At 40.6% G+C, this 27982-nt stretch overlaps 1 protein-coding gene across 1 annotated transcript in view; it reads left to right on the forward strand.

The window, feature by feature from the left end:
• FAM81B (family with sequence similarity 81 member B) overlaps positions 1 to 27982 on the forward strand; it is a 57588-nt gene that overhangs the window by 15263 nt on the left and 14343 nt on the right. The window contains exons 4-6 of the mRNA XM_061424416.1: positions 3868 to 4111; positions 13079 to 13197; positions 23397 to 23526. Coding sequence (XP_061280400.1) covers positions 3868 to 4111; positions 13079 to 13197; positions 23397 to 23526 — 493 coding nt within the window. The remainder of the gene's footprint in view (positions 1 to 3867; positions 4112 to 13078; positions 13198 to 23396; positions 23527 to 27982) is intronic.

Raw genomic sequence — 27982 nt, forward strand, 5'->3', positions numbered from 1 at the left:
GCTTCCCCTTGCATTTCACTGGCCAGAATTGCTTCACATGGTCCTCCCTAAACCAATGGCATCTCAGCCCAGAATAATGGGACCACCAAGATTAGCTTGTGCCCTGCCCCGACCCACCCTGAAGGACCTAGGGGACAGGAGGATGAACCAAATCAGGCCGAAGCAGGGATGGCTATTAGGAAGGTAACCAACAGTGTCTGCCATACTGAGAATATCTAAGAGAAAACAAATTCTAAACGTTGATGGGAATGCAGCATGACTTACAAAAGTCTATATAGAAATCCCATGGACTATACAGTCCAGGGAATTCTCCAGGCCAGAATACAGGAGTGGGTAGCCTTTCCCTTCTCCAGAGGATCTTCCCAACCCAGGGATCAAACCCAGGTCTCCCGCATTGCAGGTGGATTCTTTATCAGCTGAGCCACCAGGGAAGCCCAGAACAGAAGAACGGGGATGAAATACTCTTTCACTGACAAATCCAGGCTGCAGGTTGTCAGGAGAACAGAAAGAAGCCCCAGCTCAAGGAAAACAAGGACTAGAGCTGCAGTCCACCGCTAGGCTGTGTGTCACTGTCCACAGGGCCTGACATCCCCTTCTCCTCGGCCTGTGACTCATCAGTCCCAGCCAGGGCAGCACTGTCAGCTCGGCGGGGCTTTAAAGCAATGGGCTTTCTATGTACGAGGTCCCATCTGGTAATTTTCCAGAAAAACATTTTTTGAGCCAAATGAGTGCTGGATGGAATCTGACTGATGAAACCCTTAGCTAAATCGTCTCTGCTCCTCAGACGTGCAGGTGATAGGAGAGATGAATCTCAGCCAGACCAACGTTAAATATTTCATACTGCTCGGGAAAGCAAACTGTACACCTTGAGGCTCTGACAGCTTGCAGCTTTGTGGAACCATTTTTTTTCCTCCAATTTTCTAACAACGGGGCCTTAAGGAAACAGTCCAGCTAGAGCGACCAGTCAGTCAACGAATAGTTTATTGGCCACCTACTATGTGTCAGGCACTCTTCTCAGCATTGGGGACACTGTGGAGAACAAGTCAGACAAAGTGCCTACCTTCAGGGAACTTCCAGTCTTGTGATGCAGGGCAGAAAATACACACAAACGAGTGAATTAGATGATGTCAAGGTAATGACAGATGTTATGAAGAAGACGAAATGGGCTACTACAATCGAAAGTGACTGAGTGGGAGGTTTGTCTGAGGAGGCGGTGCTGAAGCTGATGCCTAAAGAATGGGGAGCAGGCAGCCATGAAGATACTGTAGGGAAGAGCTTTCCCAGCGGAAGGAATAGCAAGTGCCAAGGCTCTTAGCTGGGAACTGCCTGGCATGCCTGAGGAACAGAAAGAAGGCCTGCGTCGTTGAGTGAGGGTGAGCAGAGGGAAGAGCAGGAGGAGATGAGGCTGGGAAGGAGAAAAAAGATTTTATTTCCAGAGAATGGATGAGCCTTCAGAGGGTTTTCAGGAGGCAAGCTCTATCTTCACATTTTACAATGACTACTCTTAGCCGTTGTGTGGAAGACAAGGAGGCAAAAGTAGAGGATAATAGCGGCCGTGACAGAGAGAAGAAGAAAGAACTATAGAGAGAGAGGACATGAAGCCTGAGGACCCTCCTGTGTGTCGTTTCTGTTGTCACTCTGTCAGGCCACATCAGGAGCATTAATTAAGGTGTGTCCTCTGCTTCTGTTTTTTCTCTCTTAGAATGACAGGAATGTATGGGAGTAGAGGTTAACATTTGATTTTGAAGACAGACAAGAGATTTTCATTCTGACTCTTCACACTTCTGAGTTGTATGACTACTCCTATGCCTGTCTGGTAGATGTTCTCAGTCTTCTCTCCCAAAGCACTAATTCATTCTTCAGCTATCTCCTGTCTGTCATAGTTATCCCACCTTTTTTGTTTAACTATTTTCATGTCTAATATTTCTACTTGTTTTTCTTTTCTTTTTTTTTCATTTTGCCAATATCTTCCCATATCTTCACTTCTAATATTTTTATTCACTTTTTAAAAACAATTTCTTATTGTGTGAAAGTGAAAGTCACTCAGTTGTGTCTGACTCTTTGTGACCCCATGGACTGTAGCCCGCCAGGCTCCTCTATCCATGGAATTCTCCAGGCCAGAATACTGGAGTGGGTAGCCATTCCCTTCTCCAGGGGATCTTCCCAGCCTAGGAATCAAACCTGGGTCTCCTGCATTGCAGGCAGATTCTTTACCAGCTGAGCTACCAGGGAAGCCCTCTTATTGCATATAACTTAGTAATTCTCTTCTATAGGAATCTATAATCCAGTAGTCCTGGAGGAGGGCATGGCAACCCACTCCAATATTCTTGCCTGGAGAATTCCCATGGACAGAGGAGACTGGCAGGTTGCAGTCCCTGGGATCACAAAGATTTGGACATGACTGAGAGACTAAGCACTGCACATAATCTAGTAGATTGTTTATTTGTTGGCTAATTGGTTTTTTGAGCCTGTGCTCCTCAAAGTTGTGATATTTTGGCTTGTGGGTTCATTTTTCCCTGAAGATTTCAGCCAAATCCTGTTCACCAATGAAGTCTTGTTAGCTCCAATGAGCTTGGGAGGCGGGGTGTGCGTGAGTGCCAGACTAAAACCATCATCAGCCACCCCCTATCCTACAGAATAACTTTTCCCATCAGGTCTTCTCCTCTTGCTCCTAAAAAAGAAGCAACATTGGAAGAGCAGTTGCTTTCCCATCCCTGGAACATGTAGATGTAGTGAGATCTTACATTATTTGAAAAATGTTTTGGCTTTGCCTTCTTTTCAGAGCTAATCGAGGACAAACTAATGTATAGGAGAAGAAGCTCTTAGCAAGATTTCTAGGGATCTGGAAACTTTCCCCCCTTAATATTAAGAGTATTTGATTGGGGTATAATTAATATGCATTAAAAATATGCAAAGTCTATATCTCAGTGGACTTTGACAAATACAGTTAACCATGTAACAGCCACTCAAATCAAAATATAGGACATTCTGGAAGCATTCTATTTCCAAGAAGCCAGCTGGATGACTGTGACAGGGTGGCGGTCTTTGAATGACCTAAAGTTTCCTGGTGCTCCATTTGTCAAGAGGTGGATCTTCACTCACTTTGAATATAGGTATAACTTAGTGACTTGCTTCTAGAGAATGAGCTCAAGCAAAAGATACAAGGTACGACTACAGAGACTAGGTCACAAAAATAAGCAAAGAAAATTAAATAAAGAAAAATGCACAACAAAAGTTACTTGTTCTCCAAAATGTTTATCTGTGAAGGGAAGGAGTAATTTGCTCATGCCAGTAGGAGTTATTGGGATTTTATGTGTTTCTTTATCCTAATAACTAAATAGCCCTAGTCTTTGTATTTTTCTTTTTTTAATTATTTTATTTTTAAACTTTACATAATTGTATTAGTTTTGCCAAATATCAAAATGAATCCATCACAGGTATATATTTTTCTTTTCTAATTCATTGTTTTCTTTTACTTTTTGTTGAACTTCTAACTCTTTTATTAATCTTTGCCTTTGACCTATCATTTCTTCCAGCAATTAGAAAGCAGCTCACTTCTCAATATAGGATCATCAGGCATTAAATTTATGTGGATCCAATTTGGCTTATTAGAATAGCGGGTCAAATATAGAACAATCCCTGCTTGAGAAACATGAAAAATGGATGACACAAGATCAAGGCTTAAGTCAGATCCAGTTCTCAGATGAGGCATAAACCAAGATTCTCAGCATGCAGGGTTTAAAGTCCTACCAAACTCCTCCTCTCGGGGGAGAACATACAGGCGTACAAGGGCAGCTGCGAGTTCTGGTTCTGGCTCCTCTAGCTCACCCTTGTAAAGTCCCCGTGTTGTTTCCTTTTCTGGACCAGGGGTCATTCTTTTCTTCCTGCCATTCCAAACACCCAGAGAAGTCAGCTAGAAGACAGACTGAACAACCAGGACCGCACCATAGCTTTCCTCCTTGAGCAAGCCTTCCGCATCAAGGAGGACATCTCTGCCTGTCTTCAGGGGACCCACGGCTTTCGCAAGGAGGAGTCGCTTGCCAGGAAGCTCCTGGAAAACCACATCCAGACCATCACCAGCATCGTCAAAAAACTCAGCCAGAACATCGAGGTAGTTCTTTATTTCCCATGTCTTGGCACCACTGCTTGACAAAGATTCTCAGCCGTCAGGGGCAGTCTTCAACTAGAGAAATGAGTCCCTATTATTTAACTTAAATGATTACCATTTAGTTACCCCAGAGGGAAACAGTCAATATTTTAACTCCTCATGTCATTCAACCTCTACTTTCTGTAGAAGGAAATTCTGTTCAAAAATTGTTGAATGTCTCTTTGTGACAGCAAAGACAATTGTTTAACATTAAATGTCAGACATTGTGCTAAGGTGCTTATTTTAGTCTAACTCTCTAAGATTCTATGAATGTGATCGTTTCAAATAGAGGTTTTCATAAGGTAGTTGCGATGCTCGTTCATAGACACATCACATATGACCCCCCAAATCTCTGTGACCCCCATCTCCTGCTCCTCTCTCCTTCACTCTGGCTACACTGTGCTCCCAGAACTTCCTAGAACACCCCAAACATGCTCCAGCCTCAGGGCCTTTGCACTTGCTATGAACTCTGGGTGGATCATCTTCTCCTAGACAATTCTGTGAAGTATTCTTCATTCCCATCAGGTCCCTTGTCAGAGAGCATTTCCTTGATGTGCCAACAGTCACAATCTCCCTTAAACCCCACCCTATTTTTATCCATAGTGCTTATCACAAACCACCATGCTCTAAACTTACTTATTGTGTTTCTGCTCCTAAGATATAATCTCTGCGAGGGCAGAGACTTCATTTTGTTCACTGCCAAATCCCACATCAAACTGACGACGGTGTATGAGAGGTCATCAGTGATCTGTCAATATTTCCTGAACAGATGGATGAATGAATGATGTTTAAGGTATTAAAGGAAAAATAGTATTTCTGATCAAAAGAGAAAATGATTGTGTTAAACCAAGATGAGCAGATTCTTACCACAGATCTTTCAGAGTTTTTAAGGTACCAGTGAGAATGATGAATCTCAGATAGCAACTTTCAGGCACAAGTTTCAGAGAAAAAACTTAAAAACTCTGGCCTTATATGTGTGGAATTTTGAGAACTGACAACAATGCCCTCGCACAATATATGTCCTTTTCTCCTATTAGATAGTGGATTAGACAAAAACCATGAGATTGACCCAGAAATGACTTACTCATGACTTTGTATTTAATCCTAAGGATATCTGTTAACATATTTTCTATCTGTAGACCCCATGATGCATTTGAGGGAGTGTGAAAAGTTAAAAAATCTTGGTGAGCCATTAAAAGGCACTTTATTGATATTTAGTACATCCTGAATTGCCGGCAGTGCCTAAAGAGGCAATGTTACTTCTCAAGGTGGGCAGAGGTGTTTCCAGGCATGATGAACTGTCATGAAAGTAAGGAGAGATATGGGATTCAGTGCCATTGAGATGATGGGAAAATCAAGCGTAGCACAGGCACTAAAAGAAGATCCTAATTTAGGCGTCAAAGTGAAAGTGAAGTCTCTGTCATGTCTGACTCTTTGCGACTCCATGGACTGTAGCCCACCAGGCTCCTCTGTCCATGGAATTTTCCAGGCAAGAATACTGAAGTGGGTTGCCATTTCCTTCTCCAGGGGGATCTTCTTGACCCAGGGATCAAACCCAAGTATCCTGCATTGCAAGGCAGGCGCTTTACCGTCTGAGCCATGAGGACTGTCAATTTAGGAGACAAAACTTCTAGGTAACTGAAAAGATAACAGCATTCTCAGAAATATCAAAAGGCTTCTAGAATGTTCTATATTATTATTTCAGTGGTTGTTACATAGCCAATTATATTTTTCAAAATCTATCCAGAAATATGCTTTGATTTATATATTTTAATACATATTAATTATATCCCAATAAAATACTCTTAGCACTAAGGGGGAAAACATTTCCAGATACTAGAAATCTTGCTAAAAGTTTATTTTCCTATCTTTGACTATCTCTGAAAAAAGACAAAGCCAATACTTTTTTCCCAAATACTATAAAATCTCAAAATATTTGCAGTCCTGTTAAGGGTTTGGCATATAGAAGAAAAATGACAAGGACTGGTCTGATTGTGCAGAAAACTGAATTAGGAAATATTTAAAGGTTGTAAATGGGCTTGCTCTTGGAAGAAAAGCTATGACAAACCTAGACAGTGTGTTAAAAAGTAGAGACATTACTTTGCTGACAAAGGTCTGTATAGTCAAAGCTATGGTTTTTCCAGTAGTCACGTATGGATGTAAGAACTGGACCATAAAGAAAGCTGAGAGCCAAAGAATTGATGCTCTTGAACTGTGGTGTTGGAAAATACTCTTGAGATTCCCTTCGACTGCAAGGAGATTAAACCAGTCAATTCTAAAGGAAATCAGTCCTGAATATTCACTGGAAGAACTGATGCTGAAGCTCCAAATACTTTCACCATCTGATGTAAAGAGTAGACTCATTGGAAAAGACCCTGATGCTGGGTAAGAATGAAGGCAGGAGGAGAAGGGGATGACAGAGGACGAAATGGTTGGATGGCATCATTGACTCAATAAACATGAGTTTGAGCAAGCTCCAGGAGATAGCGAAGGACAGGGAAGCCTGGCACGCTGCAGTCCACGGGGTGGCAAAGAGTCAGATACAACTGTAGCAATTTAGCACAGCACACAGCACAAATGTTGTAGATATGAAGTTAAAAGATTATGAAGAAGAAACTACTAAACTACCTTTAGTAAATAACTAAGACTATAAAGTAATAAGTATTTAGATAAATGGTTGCTATTCAAATATTTTTTAAAAACCTAGTAAGTCAGCCCATTTTTAAATCAGCCAGCAAGATAGAATCAAGTGTGATCAGAAGTTTGTCTTGGGTTTTCAAAAGAAATGAAAAAAAATTTGTTTAATCAACCATAATTGTAGCAGTTCAGTTGCTTATTCCCTTTTAAAGTCAAAATATTTCTTTCTTAAGCTGGCAGCTCATTAAAGATTGAAAATCAATTTATTTTTAATTTAGGAAAAGACAGTTTCATGAACAACATGGCTTTATTGTGTTTTTTCCCCCAAGTTACATTAATAAAAGTGATACTTACTCATTGTAATTATTTGCAAGTTTAGGAAATAAATTTAAAACCTAGGAAAAATTTCTCATAATTTCACCACTAAATGACAATTGCTACAAGCACCCAGATGCATCTGCCTCTGGTCTTTCCAGGCAGTCCCTTTAGGAAGCTCAGACTATTGTTTGTAAGCATACCTTTAATATAAAATTATATCATAAACTCTTTCATAGGTCATTAAAAGTTCTTTGTATGGTGCATAAATCATGGTTAGATTATTTATTCTCTTAATATTTAAATGTCTTTGCACATAAATGTATCTACATTTGTATTATTTCTATTGTATATGTTTTTAGAAGTGGAATTACTGGGGTAAGAACACTGTAAAAACTCTTGACATTTATTGCCAAATTGGTTTCCAGAATGTTTGTATCTATGTATACTTCCATCAGCCTTATACAAGACTTCCATTAGCTTCCATTACCTTTTTTCACTACACCTCTGCCAGCATTGAGATTTACTGTTTTTAATCACTGCTGATTTGATGGGGTAGAAATAACATCTTTCTCTTTTTTTCACCTTTTAAAAACAACTATAACAGTTTCCATTTTCTCTGCTGATATTCTGTTAATATTGTTTGCAGATTTAGTGCTTTTCAGTTCTTATTTATGGGTCTTTTTATTAAAAATAATAAGCAGGGATGCTTTGGTAAATGTTTAAAAATCAGTAGTTTTTTTCTGGGGGATAAAATGCCTGGTTTATACTGTTTGCCTATTTCCATGGTGTAAATACATTCACTGTGATTGATTTCAAAAACCAATTAATGGGAGCTTTCCTAGTGGCTCAGTGGTAAAGAATATGCCAGCCAATTCAGGAGACACGTGTTTGACTCCTGACTGGGAAGATCCCACATGCCGTGGAGCAACTGAGCTCATGCACCACAACAATTGAGCCTGTGCTCTAAAGCCCAGGATCCACTAGTGAGCCCACGTGCTGCAACTACGAAGCTCACGAGCCCTAGAGCCGTGCTGCAAAACAAGAAAGGCACTGCAATGAGAAGCCAGAGAGAAGCACCCCGCTTGCCACAAGTAGAGAAAGCCTGTCTATAGCCATGAAGACCCAGCACAGCCAAAAATGAAATAAAAATAAATAAAATTATTTTAAAAACCAGTTGATGTTACTCAACAAAAAGATGGGAAGAGACATACATATGCAATTGGCTCTCAAGAATAGGTGTATACTGATTGCAACACACAATGGAAACCCTCGGCGGTAACCCTTGTTACAAATGTTCTCTGTTTGTTGTTTATATCTTAATTTTATTTATCAGATCAGATCAGTCGCTCAGTCGTGTCTGACTCTTTGCGACCCCATGAATCACAGCACGCCAGGCCTCCCTGTCCATCACCAACTCCCAGAGTTCAATCAGACTCACGTCCATTGAGTCAGTGATGCCATCCAGCCATCTCATCCTCTGTCGTCCCCTTCTCCTCTTGCCCCCAATCCCTCCCAGCATCAGAGTCTTTTCCAATGAATCAACTCTTCGCATGAGGTGGCCAAAGTACTGGAGTTTCAGCTTTCGCATCATTCCTTCCAAAGAAGTCCCAGGGCTTATCTCCTTCAGAATGGACTGGTTGGATCTCCTTGCAGTCCAAGGGACTCTCAAGAGTCTTCTCCAACACCACAGTTCAAAAGCATCAATTCTTCAGCACTCAGCCTTCTTCACAGTTCAACTCCTCACATCCATGCATGACCACAGGAAAAACCATAGCCTTGACTAGACGAACCTTTGTTGGCAAAGTAATGTCTCTGCTTTTGAATATGCTATCTAGGTTGGTCATAACTTTCCTTCCAAGGAGCAAGCGTCTTTTAATTTCATGGCTGCAGTCACCATCTGTAGTGATTTTGGAGCCCAGAAAAATAAAGTCTGACACTATTTCCACATCTATTTGCCATGAAGTGATGGGACCAGATGCCATGATCTTCGTTTTCTGAATGTTGAGCTTTAAGCCAACTTTTTCACTCTCCACTTTCACTTTCATCAAGAGGCTTTTTAGTTCCTCTTTACTTTCTGCCATAAGGGTGGTGTCATCTGCATATCTGAGGTTATTGATATTTCTCCCGGCAATCTTGATTCCAGCTTGTGTTTCTTCCAGTCCAGCGTTTCTCATGATGTATTCTGCATAGAAGTTAAATAAACAGGGTGACAATATACAGCCTTGACGAACTCCTTTTCCTATTTGGAACCAGTCTGTTGTTCCATGTCCAGTTCTAACTGTTGCTTCCTGACCTGCATACAAATTTCTCAAGGTGGTCTGGTATTCCCATCTCTTTCAGAATTTTCCACAGTTGATTGTGATCCACACAGTCAAAGGCTTTGGCATAGTCAATAAAGCAAAAATAGATACTTTTCTGGAACTCTCTTGCTTTTTCCATGATCCAGCGGATGTTGGCAATTTGATCTCTGGTTCCTCTTCCTTTTCTAAAACCAGCTTGAACATCAGGAAGTTCACGGTTCACATATTGCTGAAGCCTGGCTTGGAGAATTTTGAGCATTACTTTACTAGCGTGTGAGATGAGTGCAATTGTGCGGTAGTCTGAGCATTCTTTGGCATTGCCTTTCTTTGGGATTGGAATGAAAACTGACCTTTTCCAGTCCTGTGGCCACTGCTGAGTTTTCCAAATTTGCTGGCATATTGAGTGCAGCACTTTAACAGCATCATCTTTCAGGATTTGGAATCGCTCAACTGGAATTCCATCACCTCCACTAGCTTTGTTCGTAGAGATGCTTTCTAAGGCCCACTTGACTTCACATTCCAGGATGTCTGGCTCTAGGTCAGTGATCACACCATCGTGATTATCTGGGTCGTGAAGATCTTTTTTGTACAGTTCTTCTGTGTATTCTTGCCATCTCTTCTTAATATCTTCTGCTTCTGTTAGGTCCATACCATTTCTGTCCTTTATCGAGCCCATCTTTGCATGAAATGTTCCTTTGGTATCTCTGATTTTCTTGAAGAGATCCCTAGTCTTTCCCATTCTGTTGTTTTCCTCTATTTCTTTGCATTGATCGCTGAGGAAGGCTTTCTTATCTCTTCTTGCTATTCTTTGGAACTCTGCATTCAGATGTTTATATCTTTCCTTTTCTCCTTTGCTTTTCACTTCTCTTCTTTTCACAGCTATTTGTAAGGCCTCCCCAGACAGCCATTTTGCTTTTTTGCATTTCTTTTCCATGGGAATGGTCTTGATCTCTGTCTCCTGGACAATGTCACGAACCTCATTCCATAGCTCATCAGGCACTCTATCTATCAGATCTAGGCCCTTAAATCTATTTCTCACTTCCACTGTATAATCATAAGGGATTTGATTTAGGTCATACCTGAATGGTCTAGTGGTTTTCCCTACTTTCTTCAATCTAAGTCTGAATTTGGCAATAAGGAGTTCATGGTCTGAGCCACAGTCAGCTCCCGGTCTTGTTTTTGCTGACTGTATAGTGCTTCTCCATCTTTGGCTGCAAAGAATATAATCAATCTGATTTCGGTGTTGACCATCTGGTGATGTCCATGTATAGAGTCTTCTCTTGTGTTGTTGGAAGAGGGTGTTTGTTATGACCAGTGCATTTTCTTGGCAAAACTCTATTAGTCTTTGCCCTACTTCATTCCGTATTCCAAGGCCAAATTTGCCTGTTACTCCAAGTGTTTATAATGAACTTTAATAAAAATTATTTTTACTTCCAAGATCTTTTATTTTTTTCATTTTTATTTATTTATTTATTTTTACTTTACAATAAGGTTTACAATATTCCAAGATTGTGCTGTTTGATGTCCCACATTACTTTTAAGAATAGAAATTTCAGAGATGAAATAATCTCCTCCATTATCTGTCAGTTTTATGGCTTAACTTTTTAAATATTTTAAATCTACTTTTTTCTAAAATCTCTATATATTCATGTATGATGTGAGGTATAGATATAAAACTGATTGTTTGCTGAGTGCATGCATGCTTGCTGAGTCACTTCAGTTGTGTCCGACTCTTTGCCATCCTACGGACTGTAACCTGCCAGGCTCCTCTGTCCATGGAATTCTCCAGGCAAGAATACTGGGGTGGGTTGCCATGCCCTCCTCCAGGGGATCTTCCTGACCCAGGGATCAAACCCGAGTCTCTTATGACTTCTGCACTGGCAGGCATCTTTACCACTAGTACCACCTGGGAAGCCCTGCTTTCTGAATAAGTAACCAGAAATCTTAACAGCGTGTGTGAAATTCCTTCCTCAGTGACTTTGAGTCTGATATATGGCATATTTCTTTCTTACATTTACCAAAATCTTCACTAAATTACAATGATCAATTTAGTGAGGCACAGTTATTTAGCTGCACTCATTTCAAAATGTTTTACTATTTAATAGGGCAAGTTCTCTTTTATCACTATTCTTTACCAAAACAAAGTAAAACTACACCTACTGTTAGAATCTGAATGTTTGTATCCCCACCAAAATTCACATGTGAAATCCTAACGTCCAACGTGACGGTATTAGGAGGAACTTGGGTCATGAAAGTGGAGTCCTCAAAAAGCAGATTAGTGCCCTCATAAGAGAGACCTCACAGCACTTCCTGGCCCCTTTCCACTATGTGAAGATGAAGCAAGAAGTCAGCAGTCTGCAGCCCAGAAGAGGGCTCTCCCCAGAACCCAACCATGCAGGCACCCTAAATCTTGGACTTCCAGCTTCCAGAACTGTGAGAAATAGATCCCTGTTGTCATATAAGCTTCTTAGTCTGTAGTTTTTTGTCATGGTGGCCTGAATGAACTAAAGACCTACAGGTATGCAAAAATAAACAAGCCAAAACACAAAAACAAAAAATAACCTCTAGCTAGTATTCTTGACACTTGTATGTCTTCAGCTAAAGCTATATTTGCTCTTGGCTTGTCTCAATCTGCCAGTTTGCAAACGGGCAAGATTCTGTACATAGTCTTTGAAATGTTCATAATTCATTTCCTATAAAAATCCTTCTTTTCCCCCAAACATTCATAATCATAAATTTAACATGGTTCAGACCTTGGTAACATCTAGTAACTAACCTTTTTTGTTCCCCCAAACCAAAAAGTTGTCTGTGCTTCAAAAAGTCTATTCTCTCAACACTTTTCTGAATAAATATATATTACATTTTATATGTCTTAACTTTACAATGGTATTTGTTTGAATATTAACCGAGATATAATTTTCTTCTATGGACAAGCAAAAAAACTTATTTTTTACGTATGAGTGCCAAAAATTAAAACCCACTGTTTGGGGGACCACCAAGCTGGTGGAATAGGGTAGTCAGATTCATTTCAGAACACTAAGACATAATGAAGACATGACGATGGATACTCAAGGCAAAATCTGAATACATTCAAGCCATAAATTCCTCATATTCTCTTAAAAAATCTAAAACAATAAACCTTTTCCACTCCATGTAAGTGAAACAGTTTTATTCAGATTTGCTCATTAGTTGTATTAGCTTCGTTATGGTTCCAACTCAATCTATAAAGGGCCTTGCCTAATCCCATATGAAAGGTCCCTTTTTCTAAACTTGACTACCAATTCTGAAAAAGGTTTTTGTGAAAAGTTTTTATGTCAAGGATGGTCACGTCCACACAGCACAGTAAATAAGTTTGGCTTGACCCATATGGTATTTATAAAGAATTTGAATAAAATGTCAATATTTTAAAATTCAGCAATTTAACATAAAATCTGGATTCCCAGCTTCTGTTGAGACACTGTTGAACCATCGTGCCACCTGGCAACTATCAGCAGGACTCCAGCCATCACTGCCTCCCTCGGATATAGCGGGGATGGCTTCCAACACAAGACTCTCACTCATTTGCACTATCAGCCTAAGAAGGGAAATGCACTCAGTTTGTAACCTCTACTTTAAATGATATTTTCTTATCATGTGTGATGGGAAATTAATTGGAACTTTAACTCAAATATTGCAGATGATAGAAGAACAAATAAAAGCTCGGGATCTGGTGGCCACAGGAACTAATTTCGCAGTACAGGACCTAAGCAACAAACACCTTCAAGGAGTTGGAGATCTCCGAGGAAGAGTAGCCAGGTGAGAAGGTGAGACTGCTAACTAATACTTAGCAGTCAGTTTTGGCCACTGAATTCTCATCCCTAAATAAGTTCTATATTGTAGAAAACAGAATATTGTCTTTAAGCTAAATGATAAGATAGCAACTGAGAAAGTGTATCATGAAATTTGAAAGTCTCATGCTACCTGTGAGATCCAAGGGTTCTATAAAGAACCTCTTATACAGGATGCCTAGTTTAGTTTCATCTATGACAAGTCTTGTCTTTACAGCCCCTCAGCTGTCCAAAGGCCAACATCTATATACAAAGACATGCCCTTAAAACTGCATACAGAATCCCCAGATGTCTCAAATTCTAATGATTGAAATATTTAAGATATATAAGAATTGCATATAAAAGCCTTAAAAGGGATTTAATGGTCAAGGGAATAACATTTTGAATGATATTTTTTATATGAGGCTGAAAAAATTCATGGTGCACAGCTCAGCAAAAATTTGTAGGTATTGACCATGGCAGGACCATTCTGGTTGACACATCAAAGATGAGCCGTGAGTGGCTGACCATGGACACCTTTCCATCTCTCTGTCTCCTTCCAGCACCTCATTCCTCTCTCCAGAAACACCCCCACTTTCATCTCATTAATCTACTCTGAATAATCAGGTGATTAATGCTTAAGACAAACCTCTCCTAGGGTATCTGTCCATTCAATTCAATAAAAAATGTACCAAACACTCACCAATGCCAGGCAGTGGTCTACAATTCAGGGGTTCAGCAACATGATCGTCTTCCTATAAATTTACAGTCTACCTGGGAAAACATAAGCAATAAGGTGAGTGCTGTAATGAAAGCCTTGGGTGCCATGGAAACATGCAAATCAGATTGGGACATAAAAATGGCTTCCTGGAGGAGGTGACACTTGAGATGAGTTTTGAAAAACTGTAGCAGTTAACCAGACAGGGATAGGAAATGTACTTCACATAGGAGGAATGATGTGTGCAAAGGAACTGTGGGATAAATTACTGTGACATGTTCAGGGCTTCCCTGTGAGGGTGCTATTTTAGTTGTGGTATTTAGGGAGAGATGGGAGATTGGGCGGAGAAGGCAATGGCACCCCACTCCAGCACTCTTGCCTGGAAAATCCCATGGACAGAAAATCCCAAAGAGACAGACAAGACTGGTAGGCTGCAGTCCATGGGGTTGCTAAGAGAAGGACATGACTGAGCGACTTCCCTTTCACTTTTCACTTTCCTGCACTGGAGAAGGAAATGGCAACCCACTCCAGTGATCTTGCCTGGAGGATCCCAGGGACGGGGAGCCTGGTGGGCTGCCATCTATGGGGTCACACAGAGTCGGACACGACTGAAGCGACTTAGCAGCAGCAGCAGCAGGGAGATTGGGAGATGAAGCTAGAGAAATGATCCAAAGTTGGATGATGAGGGATCTTTGGTCAAAGTAAAAAGTTTTTGAACTTTATGTAAAAGGTTATAAATAGCCATGGGATGATTTTAAGTAAGGGGATGACATTCACTAACCTTTTGGTAGTAGCTGAATTGGTAGAGTACAGAAATAATATATGAAGATGAAAGGAAGCCTATTGAAGCAATCAACGTGAGAAGTTTTACTTTAGGGGTCTAAATTAAAACTCTGCCATGCAAGTCCAGAGCAGGTAACAGACATGAGGAAAACAGGGTCTACAGGATTAGTACGTGTGTGTGTTTGTGTGAGTGTGTGTACACACATAGGTACTATATACATACAAATATACACACATATACAAGGTTATGTGTATATATACTTTATACTTCTAAAATACATAAGATTATATATACTTTTATATAACATTTGATAAATAGAATTTTCACAATATTTGGGTAAATGATGAAGCAAGATAATAAAACCACCCACCACTCTCCCTAGAAGTGCCATGATTTTACAAAGAAGATAAGAATCAAAATCTCTTTTGAATCAAACTTGGAATCTGGTTCAATTTGGTGGTGCACTGGTAACACTATTCCAGGCAAGAATATAGGAGTGGGTTGCCATGCCCTCCTCCAGGGCATCTTCCCTACACAGGGATCAAACCCCCGTGTCTCACTTCTCCTGCATTGGGAGGCAGATTCTTTACCACTAGCGCCACCTGGGAAGCCCCTGGTTTTTTTAGATTCCACATATAAATAAGATCATGCAACTTTTTTCTTCCTGTGTCTAGCATATTTCACTTGACATAATGTCCTGCAGATTGTATACATGTTGTCATAAATGGCAAAGTCTCCTCCTTCTTTGAGGCTAAAAATTTTGTGACTCCATGTATATCACGATTTATTTATTCATCCCTAAATGGCAACCCACTCCAGTATTCTTGCCTGGACAATCCCATGGACAGAGGAACCTGGTGGATACATAGGGTCGCAAAGAGACAGACAAGACTGAGAGACTCACACTCACACACACACACACACACACACACACACACTCTTAGGTTGTTTCCATATCTTGTTTATTGTGAATATTGCTGCAGTTAACATGAGAGGATATATTTCTTCCATGTATTCATTTCCTTTGGATACATATCCAGTAGGGGGATTTCCAGATGACAGTTCTATCTTTAACTTTTCAAAGAGTCTCCATACTATGTTATATAACGGCTATACCAATTGACACTCCTGCTAACAGTGTGGAAGGATTCCCTTCTCTCCACATCTGCACCAATACTTTGTATAATACTCATCTTAACAGGGATGAGGTGACATCGCATGGCTTTGATTGGCATTTCCCCGATGATTCGTAACATAGAGCTCCCTTTCATGTACCTGTTGGCCATCTGTCTCTTATCTTTGGACAAATATCTAGTCAGGGTTTTGCCCATTTCTAAAACCATGTGCCCATTTAAAACCACTTGCTTTTCTGTGGTCCCAAGGGACTCACAGATGCACTCCCCCGGCCCTCAGAGTTAGGCGATTTGGGAGCCAGTTTCTTGGATAGTGGCTAGACACACTTCATTCCCCAGGGAGAATCTGGGATTTGGTGGTTCCCTCCCAGCTGTAAGGTGTTGAACCAGGGATGGGGTATGTGGTGTGTGTGTATCTCAACTTTTTTGACTCTTTTTGATGTGGGTATTTTCTTAGTTGCCTGATGTGTAAGAGCCTCTAAACTAGCTTCTGGATTTTCCCCAGAGGGACTGGATCGGAATTCTGCTGTTTATTTGGTGCATCTGAGGGAGGAGGGAAAAAGCAAGAGCCTCCTAGTCCTCTGTCTTGCTCCCTGATCGCTGACTTACTTCCCCTTTAATGTGAAGCAGTGATTTTAGGAAAAGGTATTATTTTTCCTTAAAATGTCTTCCTTTTATGATTATTTCTTGAATCTAGTGATTTGAAACAGAATCTAGCTAAAAGCCAGGAGATTCAAATTCACTATTCCTCTTTTTCTTTTCCATATTTTTGCAGGCAAGTGACCCATGGACCAGCTGAGGCAGAATAATTACTTTCCTTTTACATATGTTGATCTTAATTCCAATTAGCATCTTGGCATGAGTGAACTAAGTTGATTATTTTAACATAAGTCCTAGCAAACCTTTTACTGCTTCATGAATCAAAAACTCAATATTTGATAACAACTATGTGCTTTTGAATTTTATACCTTATTTCCCTCTCCAATATAGTGGCAGTTTAAAAGCAAGTACTTCCAATGAGATGAGGTTCTCAAAGTTGTCTGCCTGATTTTGACACCTTGCAATGGCACCCCACTCCAGGACTCTTGCCTGGAAAATCCCATGGACTTCGAAGCCTGGTAGGCTGCAGTCCATGGGGTTGCTAGGACTCAGATACGAATGAGCAACTTCACTTTCACTTTTCACTTTCATGCATTGGAGAAGGAAATGGCAACCCACTCCAGTGTTCTTGCCTGGAGAATCCCAGGGATGGGGAAGCCTGGTGAGCTGCCATCTATGGGGTCGCACAGAGTCAGACATGACTGAAGCAACTTAGCAGCAGCAGCAGCAGCAGCACTCTATTTGATAGATTAGCCTCATATGCAAAAAAGAAAAAGGCCAGCATGTGAAGGGCAGCCATACAGCCATGTATGATGGCTCTAGAAGCAGCCAGAGAAGACCAACCCTCTATCCATATTTGACTATTTGGGACCCCAAGGCAAATCTGCCTATCAGTTCAGTTCAGTTGCTCAGTCGTGTCCGACTCTTTGCAACCCCATGGACAGCAGCATACCAGGCTTCCCTGCCCATCCAACTCCCAGAGTTTGCTCAAACTCATGTCCATCGAGTCCATATGTCATCCAACCATCTCATCCTCTCTCATCCCCTTCTCCTCCTGCTGCCTCCAAAATCCAGCATCAGGGTCTTTTCCAATGAATCAGTTCTTCACATCAGCTGGCCAAAGTATTGGAGTTTCAGCTTCAGCATCAGTCCTTCCAATGAATATTCAGGACAAATTTCCTTTAAGATTGACTGGTTGGATCTCTTTGCAGTCCAAGGGACTCTCAAGAGTCTTCTCCAACACTACATTCAAAAGCATCAATTCTTTGGCGATCAGCTTTCACATTTCAAATCTGCATACGAAATAACTAAATTGTGTTGATGTGCAATTAAAAGCGTAAGACATGTCCTTTGAAGAGGCACTAATGATATTATTTGGATACTGTCAACCTTTGAAAAAGAGTGAGGACTTCTTGTTAAAGATATTTTTACTCCACTCTCCTCACCTGAGACATCTCCATGCCAGTAAAAATAAAAAAAGGAAAACAAAAATGTCACCTTTAACACAACATGGAAGTTGCTGCAACCACAAACGACAAACAGAGCACGCATACCAGACAGAGATGTGTGGGCCGAGAATCCTCCTCAGACCCGAAATATCATGATTTCCTCCAAATCAAGAGGCGTCACCCCCAAAGGCACAGACCAAATCTGTTGAATAGAAGAGTATTAACCTAGGGGGTGGGGTGAGTCACAGGAGAAATAGGAAATATCCTTGAGAATTCAAGGCAGCAGCACAGAATAGCAGAGACGGTGGAGCTGAAGAGGCACTCATGACATTTATCATCTGGGATCCTCCCCCCACTTCTTATCAGTTTATGCCTAAGAGAAACTGACTGAGGTGCAACCGGCTGAAGAGGGAGAAGAGTTGATAGTATCACGTTGAAGAATCCATGACGATGATGTGCTGTGAGATACACTGATCTGGTTTTCGAGGAGAGAATGGGGAGATGCACCCCTTCCCTGGGCCTAAAGAAGCAACAGACTTGATATCGACGAGGCAGAGTAGAGGAGCTGGGCTACTTCCCCACGAAACACACCATCACTGGTCGGTGGGTGGCCAGGACCACAGAAGATGGGAGAGTGGGAGTTACGAAGAATCTGTGTGTGAAAGCCACCACCACCACCATCCAGGGAGAGATGGATGGATAGACAGATAGATAAAAGCACAAGGCTGATGAATACACCTCAAGACAGGAATTATCCAAAAAAATACAGGAACAGTTCAAATCCAAGTTTGAAACTTGGATTCTTGAATTCTTGGAAACTCCTGGTTTCCAAGAATTCATGAAAAGCAAAAGAAAAAGATTGCTGATTGAACTGTCACACATAATTTTGCTCCTTCCAAAAGCCTAAATAAAAAAATATTTTTCTCTTTAAAACATAAGCCCACAAAAACAGGGAACATCAGCCTAGAAATGCTGGAACCTGGAAGGTACACATTCGGAAGCTGATTTAGCAGAACAAGTGAGACTGATTTTCAAGTCCTGGAATAAGCTGAGGATGACCTGGTTTCGTCCCCACGGAATGCTCACAGGCTTAGGGTGGGCTGCACCGGGCACCTCTGAGAGTGGGTGAAGGTGGGCACTTGCCTCCAGGGAGAGGAACTAAGAGACACAGGGAGAGACGGAGCCAGGAATCACTGCAGTGTGTTCTTAGCCTTCTCATTATTATTGACTTTCAAACTACAAACATGTTTTACTTTGATTAAAAATAAGCAATAAAAAGGTTTTCCCCAAAAAAGAGATTGCTGCTGCTAAGTCACTTCAGTCGTGTCCGACTCTGTGCGACCCCATAAACGGCAGCCCACCAGGCTCCCCGTCCCTGGGATTCTCCAGACAAGAATACTGGAGTGGGCTGCCATTTCCTTCTCCAGTGCATGAAAGTGAAAAGTGAAAGTGAAGTCGTTCAGTCATGTCCAACTCTTCAAGATCCCATGGACTGCAGCCATAGCAAAAGGAAACAGATAAACCAGAATTGCTCAGGGATAGGAGAAAGAAAAAAATTAAATATTACAGAGATTCAATCTACTTTAGAAGCCCCTCCCCAAGAGAATACATACAACTGAAAACAACCTGTGGCGGATTCATTTTGATATTTGGCAAAACTAATACAATTATGTAAAGTTTAAAAAAAAAAAACCTGAGCAAGTCAAAAAGAAAATGCTTTTTCATATAAAAATGGTTATGGAGAAAAGATATATAGGGCAGAAAACAGAGACTCCACTCAGCAGAGAACTAAGAGGAGGTCCAAAGAAGAAGAACAAATTCTTCAGAAGAAAACAAAATATGGATATAAGAGAAGAAAGATTTCTTGAAACAGAGATTAGAATCTGTAGATCAAAGGGGAAATCTGCAACACCAGAAAAATTTATATGAGACCAATTAAGCCAAGATATCCTGGTTTGAAGTCATTGATTATCAAAAAGAAAGAATCACTAGAAGAAAGGAAAGCAAAAAAGAATCGTTAGACATCTAGGTAGACTAAACAGATCACATTAAGGAAAAAACTTAGTCATCTCAGACTTGTCCACATCAAACACTGTCAGGTAAGAAGGGAGAAATGTCTATCCTGTTCTGAACAAAAGAAAAGTGACTCAATAATGTTTTCTTAACCAAATTACCTTTCAAGTAGAACAGACAGGCATTCTCAAGCGTTCGAGAATGTAAACAGTCCAATGCTAACGGTCCCTCCGTTTGAACTCTGGATGACAAAATCTGGCCAACCAAGGAATAAATCAAAATAAGGATCTCAGATAAGGAATTATAGCTTTAAAACACTGGGACTGCCCTGGTGGTCCAGTGGCTAAGATTCCACACTCCCAGTGCAGAGAGCCCGGCTTCAATCCCTGGCCAGAGAACGAGATCCCACACGCCACAAGTCCGGGTTTGTGTGCCTCACGGAGAATCAAGGATCCCGCGTCCTGTGCCTGGGACTCGGCGCAGCCAAATAAACGCATACATTTTAGAATGACTGTCTAATAGAGTCTAAATATAGAATGAAGGTTAAAGAGTGGGAACTCTAGGGGCAGAACACACTGTAAATGTTTAATCTGATATTTTTAAAATAGGAAAACATTAACAAAAACTGTTGGAAGAGCAAGTATATAAACATTTGTTCTCTCATTTTTTTTCCTTTGGCATAGGCTCAACGGAGAATAAAGTTTTGAAATGGTAGTTGTAAAAAGTACAATGATTCCAATCTATGATAGCTTTTTATAACTTCATTTTTAGAAATATCTCTTGTAGTAGGGGTGTGTGTATATGTATATACACACATACACATACACACCTGAAGTTGAGCAACTGCTTCATTTTTCACTACAGTTACATTTCCTTAGGTTAAATTAAATTAAAATTCAATGTAATGTTTTTAACTAAAACTCATACATATAATTTGAATATTCTAAAATTATTTTATTTCTTCCTATCTCCACGTGTTTATATATAATATGTGTGTACATATTATAATGGTGAATGAAATACTAACCAAATGCTAACAATGATTATTTCTTAAAAGTGGGATTTGGGATGATGTTAACACTCGTTCGTTCTTTTTTTGTATTGTGTGTAATTTTTTTATAACAGGAATTTGTTATTTTAATAGAAACAATAAAATCACTTCAAAGGAGAGAAAGAGAAATTTCTTTTGAAATATGGAGTACAGCCTTGAAAAACCATTAATCCTTGACCTCAGGGTGGAGTTAGGATCGTTGGGTAGGAATGGGATGGGGTGAAAATAATTAGATGATAACTCTTAAGCTGAGGAAATAAATAATAACTGCTGATCTTGTGTGGGTGCTTCCTCCATGCCAGGTACTGGCTAAACGCTCTGCATTCATTATCTCCTTTTATCCTTAAATAACCCTATGCAGGACCACTCTTCAGGACAATCACGTACAATTTGGAAGGCTGAGCATACAGCGTTCCAGGAGACACTGTTCACATCACCCCCATGTGTCTGGCACACCCTGGCATTTTGCAGGGGGCAAACTCTGCAGCTGCATGCAGGGAGCGCAGCACTGGTACCCCTTTTCTCAGACAGGACTTCCCGGTGGCTCATATGGTAAACATCTGCCTACAATTCAGGAGACCCGGGTTCAATCCCTGGGCTGGGAAGATCTCCTGGAGAAGGAAATGGCAACCCACTCCAGTATTCTTGCCTGGAAAATCCCACGGACGGAGGAACCTGGTAGGCTATAGTCCATGGGGTTGCAAAGAGTGGGACACGACTGAGCGACTTCACTTTCACTTTTCTCAGATAAAGAAAACTGAAACTTACAGACATTAAGAGAATTGTCCCAGATCACAAACCTGGGAAGCAGTAGAAGCCATACTCAAAGGCTGATCTACCTGACTAAATCCTGAACCACGAACCTACAACAGACAAACCAGTGGCCCCTGAGCAGGCAGCAGGTGGGCTGGGTGAGAGGTGGCTGGCAGCGGTGATAGCAACAGCTATTTCCCTGTGTGCTAAGTCGCTTCAGTCATGTCTGACTCTGTGTGACCCCATGGACTGCAGCCCGCCAGGCTCCTCTGTCCATGGGATTCTCCAGACAAGAACACTGGAGTGGGCTACCATGCCCTCCTCCAAAGGGTCTTCCTGACCCAGGGATCGAACCCCCCTCTCTTATGTCTCCTGCATTGGCAGGCAGGTTCGTGCCACCTGGGAAGCCCATTCCCACATTGCCTTTGATTCCCGTGTAGCCTTTGGGTATCTCAATGTGGACCAACGTAAGAATATTCTAACCAGCAGTGAGGCTGTTCTGACAATAACAGTTTGTATACACAAATGTGTAAAATGACTTTTGCCCTTGACTTAGGTACTTCCATGCTGAATCAGATTAATCCCTGATTTTTCCTCCTGGCAGTCTGCCCACCCCTCACCAGTGATCTGGTATCCTTTCAAGAAGTTTCTCAAGAGGTTAGCTCACCTTTAGCTCAAATTTGACACCAAAATTAAGAAAAAGAAATTCATTTTTGGATCCTAAAGAAAATGTTGACAGCCACAGAACAATGTTTATAGCACTTATCGTGACAATATGAAAATATAGTTCCTAATAGATGTTATTTGATGACAGTCAAAATGGTTACTTGATGAAAGGACAAACTTCAAAGTGATGTCTGGTAACTCATTTATTAATACACCAAACACAACCCTACAGGGCTTTCTGTCCTACCCTTCACACAGATATGAGTGCATTGAAAGTGATAATACAGTAAGTAACCTGTTCTCTCCTAAGGGAGGCCTCGAGTGGAGTAGTGGGTGGGATTCCCTGACATTCTGGGAAGATGGCTAATCTGAATTTCAATGCCATTTCACTAGGGTTCCAACCTGAAAATGCCAAATGCCACCTTACGTGCCAAAGCCTCATACACGTCTTAGTGTGGATTCTTTTTGTCCTAACCTAAGACAACACTTAACTGAGGCCACTTAAGGAGCAGGAGCTTTTACTGGGGCTAAGAGAAAAGATTCTGTCTTTTGAAGATGAGTTGGAAACCTCTGGTAGGCTGGGACACTTTATCTAGCCAAAAGGGAATTGGTGATCTGGGAGCCAAGAAAAGAGGGCTAAAGGGAAGAAAGAGAATTCAGAACACAATATAGAAGAGGAAAAAGCTTCAATTTTGCCTAACCATAGGCAACAGGGAGTATGCCCCAAACATCAAAATCTATTGGAACTCCTATAACTGAGTTAATATATCTTATGGCTGAAAATCTATATCTACCGAGTTTCCCCCAATGTCTTCATCTACTCCAACTCAGTGCTTTAATTTGGGCTAGTATTTCATTCAGGAAAAAAAGAGGAAGATGAGGGAGATTTCTGTATATGCCCCCACGTCTGCCAAGTTACTATTCAAAGAACTTTAGAATTCTTGCCATCAAATGAATGCATAGATTCTACTATAGTGTTAAAAATGTTATCAATCTCACATCTAACTTCATCTTGCCACTAGATGTGATTCCAGCATCATGAAGCTTTCTGGAGATATTCACTTCATCAGAAATGAGCACCAGCAACTTGAAAAAACAATTCAGGAGATGATATCTTCCCTACAAACTGTTTCTAAGAACTTGGATACGAAGGTAACTGAAAAATTTTGAAACTCTTATGTACTACTGCTAGAAGTAAGGGCTTCTCAGATGGTGCTAGTGGTAAAGAACTGGCCTATCAACTCAGGAGATGTAAGAGATGTGGGTTCGATCCCTGGGATGGGAAGATCCCCTAGGGAAGGAAATAGCAACCCACTCCAGTGTTCTTGCCTGGAGAATCCCACAGACAGAGGAGCCTGGCAGGCTATGGTCCATATGGTCACAACTGAAGTGACTTAGCATGCATGCATGCCAGAAGTAAGATCATTATGACTTTCCAAAATGCTCAAGCAGCAATTATTCAAAAGAACCCTTTTCCAAAGGGTTTAAGAATGACAGCTCATACATATACACCATGCATGTGGCCAGGTTAATCAACAAATACTTAATGAGTGCCTTGAGGAGCCTGGTGGGCCATAGTCCATGGGGTCACAAAGAGTTGGACAGGACTGAGAGTCTAACACTTTCATATTTTCTTATGTTCCAAAACAGCCACTAATTGGAAGCATATGCTACCTGAGTCTACGGTTGCCATCATTTCCTTCCTTTCTAGGTTCTTCTCTCTTTTCTTTTTCTTCTTTTTTTTTTTTTTGGCCTTGCCATGTGGTATGTGGGATCTTAGTTCCCCGACCAGGGATTGAATCCTATTCTTGGACTGCCAGGGAAGGCCCTCTGGGTACAACTGGAGAGAACAAGCAAAGGAATTTTCCATAGAAGATATTCCTATTAAAGGTTCAGCATAAACCTTAGTTCATCACATTACATCCTAGCAATGGGTTATGTTTCTTACAAAATAATACACAAGTCCTTTGGCCTGGAATTTAAAGACCGTCTCTACACTGGCCCCTGAGTATCTCTACAGCTCACCCTCTGGCTTCCTGGCTCACCCTTTATACCAGTGGCGCTGAACTACCTGTATTTCACTCACTCCAGAACACTGCACTGCCTCCGTGTTCTCTGTGCTCTTTTTGCCTGAAATGTTTACAGAATCCACCTGCAATGCGGGGACCTGGGTTTGATCCCCGGGTTGGGAAGATCCTCTGGAGGAGGGAATGGCAACCCACTCCAGTATTCTTGCCTGGAGAATCCCATGGACAGAGGAGCCTGGCAGGCTACAGTCCATGGGGTCACAAAGATTCAGACACAACTGAACAGCACAGCACAGCATTTTCACCTTCAAAGGCACTGGTGTAATGAAAAGAGCCAACGCAAACTCTTTGATGCCCTACTTTGTCATGTACTTTGTGTGAGACAAGCACATCTCCTCTGAAGGCATTTGGGCAAAACAAAGTGGAAACCCTTTGGAAACGGGGGGAGATGAAAGCCTGGTGCTTGATTATTTGTTCATGGGAGTCCGTTTATAGAAAGCAGAAAGTACAGAGGAGGCACAGAGTTTACAGCGGTCCCATTGGGCTGGTCCATCTCCCTACAGACCCACCTAAACAGTCCTAATGGTTAGGGGGTTGGTTATCTTAGTTTTTCAAGGTAATCATACCAACAACAAATCATAACAGCTTTATCTCTAGTTTTCTGATTACTTGAGGCTTTGACCAGAACTTCCAGAACATTGTTACATAAAAGTGGTCAAAGAAGGCAGCTTATCTAGTTCCTGATTACACTGGAAATGTCTTTGCTGTTGGCTATTGGTTTGATTTATTCTTAATTATATTAAGAAAGTACCCATCAATTCCTACTTTACTTAAATTTTATTAGAACTGAACATTTAACTTTATAAAATGCCTCTTGGACATTAACAAATGCCTGATTCAGCATGATTGGTTTTTTGATTTTGGTTTTTTGTTGTTAGCTTGTTTATTTTTTTGGCTTTCTAATGTGCTATGTAAAAGCATTTCCCAATATGAAACATTCTGGCATTTCTGTAATGAAAACTGTACAGTCTTTGTAATAACTCAGTATTTAATTTTGCATCTAAATTCAAAGGTGATATTAGATTCTAGTTTCTCTCTCCTTAGTTTTTTTAAGGTAATACATACATGATTCAAAATCAGATCTACATGAGAAAATACACCCTGAGAATTTCCACTTCTATATCTGTCACCAGTAATCACATCCATTCATGCTACTCACAAGGAACCATTTTTATTAGCCTATTATGAATCCTTTCCATATGCCTTTACAGGTAGTTCAGTTCAGTCCAGTCGCTCAGTCGTATCTGACTCTTTGCAACCCCATGAACCGCAGCACGCCAGGCCTCCCTGTCCATCACCAACTCCCGGAGTCCACCCAAACCCATGTCCATTGAGACGGTGATGCCATCCAACTATCTCATCCTTTGTTGTCCCCTTCTCCTCCTGCCCTCAATCTTTCCCAGCATCAGGGTCTTTTCCAATGAGTCAGCTCTTCGCATCAGGTGGCCAAAGTATTGGAGTTTCAGCTTCAACATCAGTCCTTCCAATGAAAACTCAGGACTTCACAGGTAGAAGCAAATACAAATTCATATTCTTATTTCCCCCTTTTTACACAAAAGATAACATATTATAAATATACTACTATGCACCTGTTTTTTTCTAAACAAACATATCCTAGAGACCCATCCTATCAGTACATGGAGGGCTTCCTCATTCTTTTCACAACCATGTACTCTTCCTCTGTATATAATAGTGCATTTAATCAGTCTCTCATGGATCAACATTTGGATTCTTTTCACTAATTTGCTCTTTGAAACACTACTACCGTGTGTAACCTTGCAGTTATGTCATTCTGTATGTCTGTAGAATAAACACCCAGAAGTGGGATTGCAGGGTCAAAGATACTGTGCTTGCTCTCTTGAAAGATCTTGCTCTCTGCAGAGTTTTCACCACACTGCATACCCACCAGCAATATATAAAATGTCCTATATCCCCATTGCCGCACCACTGAGTGTTGTTTGACTTTTGAATTTTACCTTTCTTAAAGGAAAGGACATCTCTGTTTCAATTAGCCTTTCTTATTACATGTTTTCATTTATTTAAGAGCTAGTTGTATTTCTTTTCCAGTGAGCTACCTGTTCATATCTTTCATCCACTTCTCTATTGGGCTATTGTTCTCTTTCTTTTCAATTTCCAGGAGCTCGTTATACGTTAGCAAGGTGAGTTGATTCCCTACACTGTGAGCTGCAAATGCATTTTCCCAGTTTTTCTCTCAACTTTTGGTTTGTACATGGTCTATATTTATAGCTGAATTTATCAGTCTCTTTTTATGTGTGTATGTGGCTTCTGAGATTTGAGCTTCCTCACACAAAGGCTTGAAAGAATTGCTTATATTTTCTTCTAACACTGTCAGGGCTTTATTGTTTATATTCAAATCCTGGATACATTTTTGAATTTTTTTCTAAAATAGGATTGCCTTCATTATCATTTTAATTATTGAGACCTTGTAGTGTTTTTAATATCTGATGGGGCTAGTCTCTCCACTGTTTCTTTTTCCCCTTTTCCTAGTGATAATTGCTTTTGCAAATGATTTTAAGATTAGCCTGTCTAGGTCCAGCAAGTAAACTGACAGATAACTCTGCTTCAATTTTAATTGAAATCATGTAAAATTTATAAATTAACTTTCAAACTAACATAGTCATAATGCTGAGTATTTTATCCAAGAACATAGGGTACTTTCCATTTCTTCAGGTTTGCTTTTGTATCCTTCAGAAAATCCTTCAAATTTTCCTCATGTAGATATGTCATTATCTTAAATATAATTTTGAGACTTCATCCTTTTTTTGTTAATTGTAATGGGGGTTTTATATCTTCTAACTACTTGTTAGTTGTGTATTATAAAGGCTGTATTAATTTTATACCTCATGAATTGTCTTCTTGATTAGTTATTTTTCAGTTGGTCTTTGGTTTTCCCAGATACAATCATATGATTTGTAAGTAAAAATCATTTGGCCTCACCTTTTTCCATTTTCATATACATAATTTCTTTTCTCTAAGTGTTTTGAATAATAACTCTGGTACAATATTAAGTAATAATGCAGAGACAGAGGGCATCCTCAACAGAAATATCCCAAGTGTTTCTCCTCTGATGGAAGAAATAAACTTTCTCAATAAATCTGTTTCCTGATGACTCAGACTGCAAAGAATCTGCCTGCAGTTCAGGAGACCCAGGTTCAATCCCTGGGTCAGGAAGATCCCCTGGAGAAGGAAATGGCTACCCACTCCAGTATTCTTGCCTGGAGAATCCCATGGAGAGAGGAGCCTGGCAGGCTACAGTTCATGGAGTTGCAAAGAGTTGGACACAACTGAGCAACTAACACGGCAGCAATCCTATTTTACTAAGGTTTTGCAAATCAAGAAAGTTTATAAAATAAATGCCTTGTGATATAATAGACAGCATAATGACTATAGTTAACAGAACTGAGTTGCATATTTGAAAGTTGCTAAGTGAGCAGATCCTATGTTTAAAATGTCCTAAGTTATTTCACTTGGAATTTATTTGTGTTCACGTCAGAATTCTA

Source organism: Bos javanicus, chromosome 7 (assembly GCF_032452875.1).
Source record: "Bos javanicus breed banteng chromosome 7, ARS-OSU_banteng_1.0, whole genome shotgun sequence".
Classification (NCBI taxonomy): domain Eukaryota; kingdom Metazoa; phylum Chordata; class Mammalia; order Artiodactyla; family Bovidae; genus Bos; species Bos javanicus.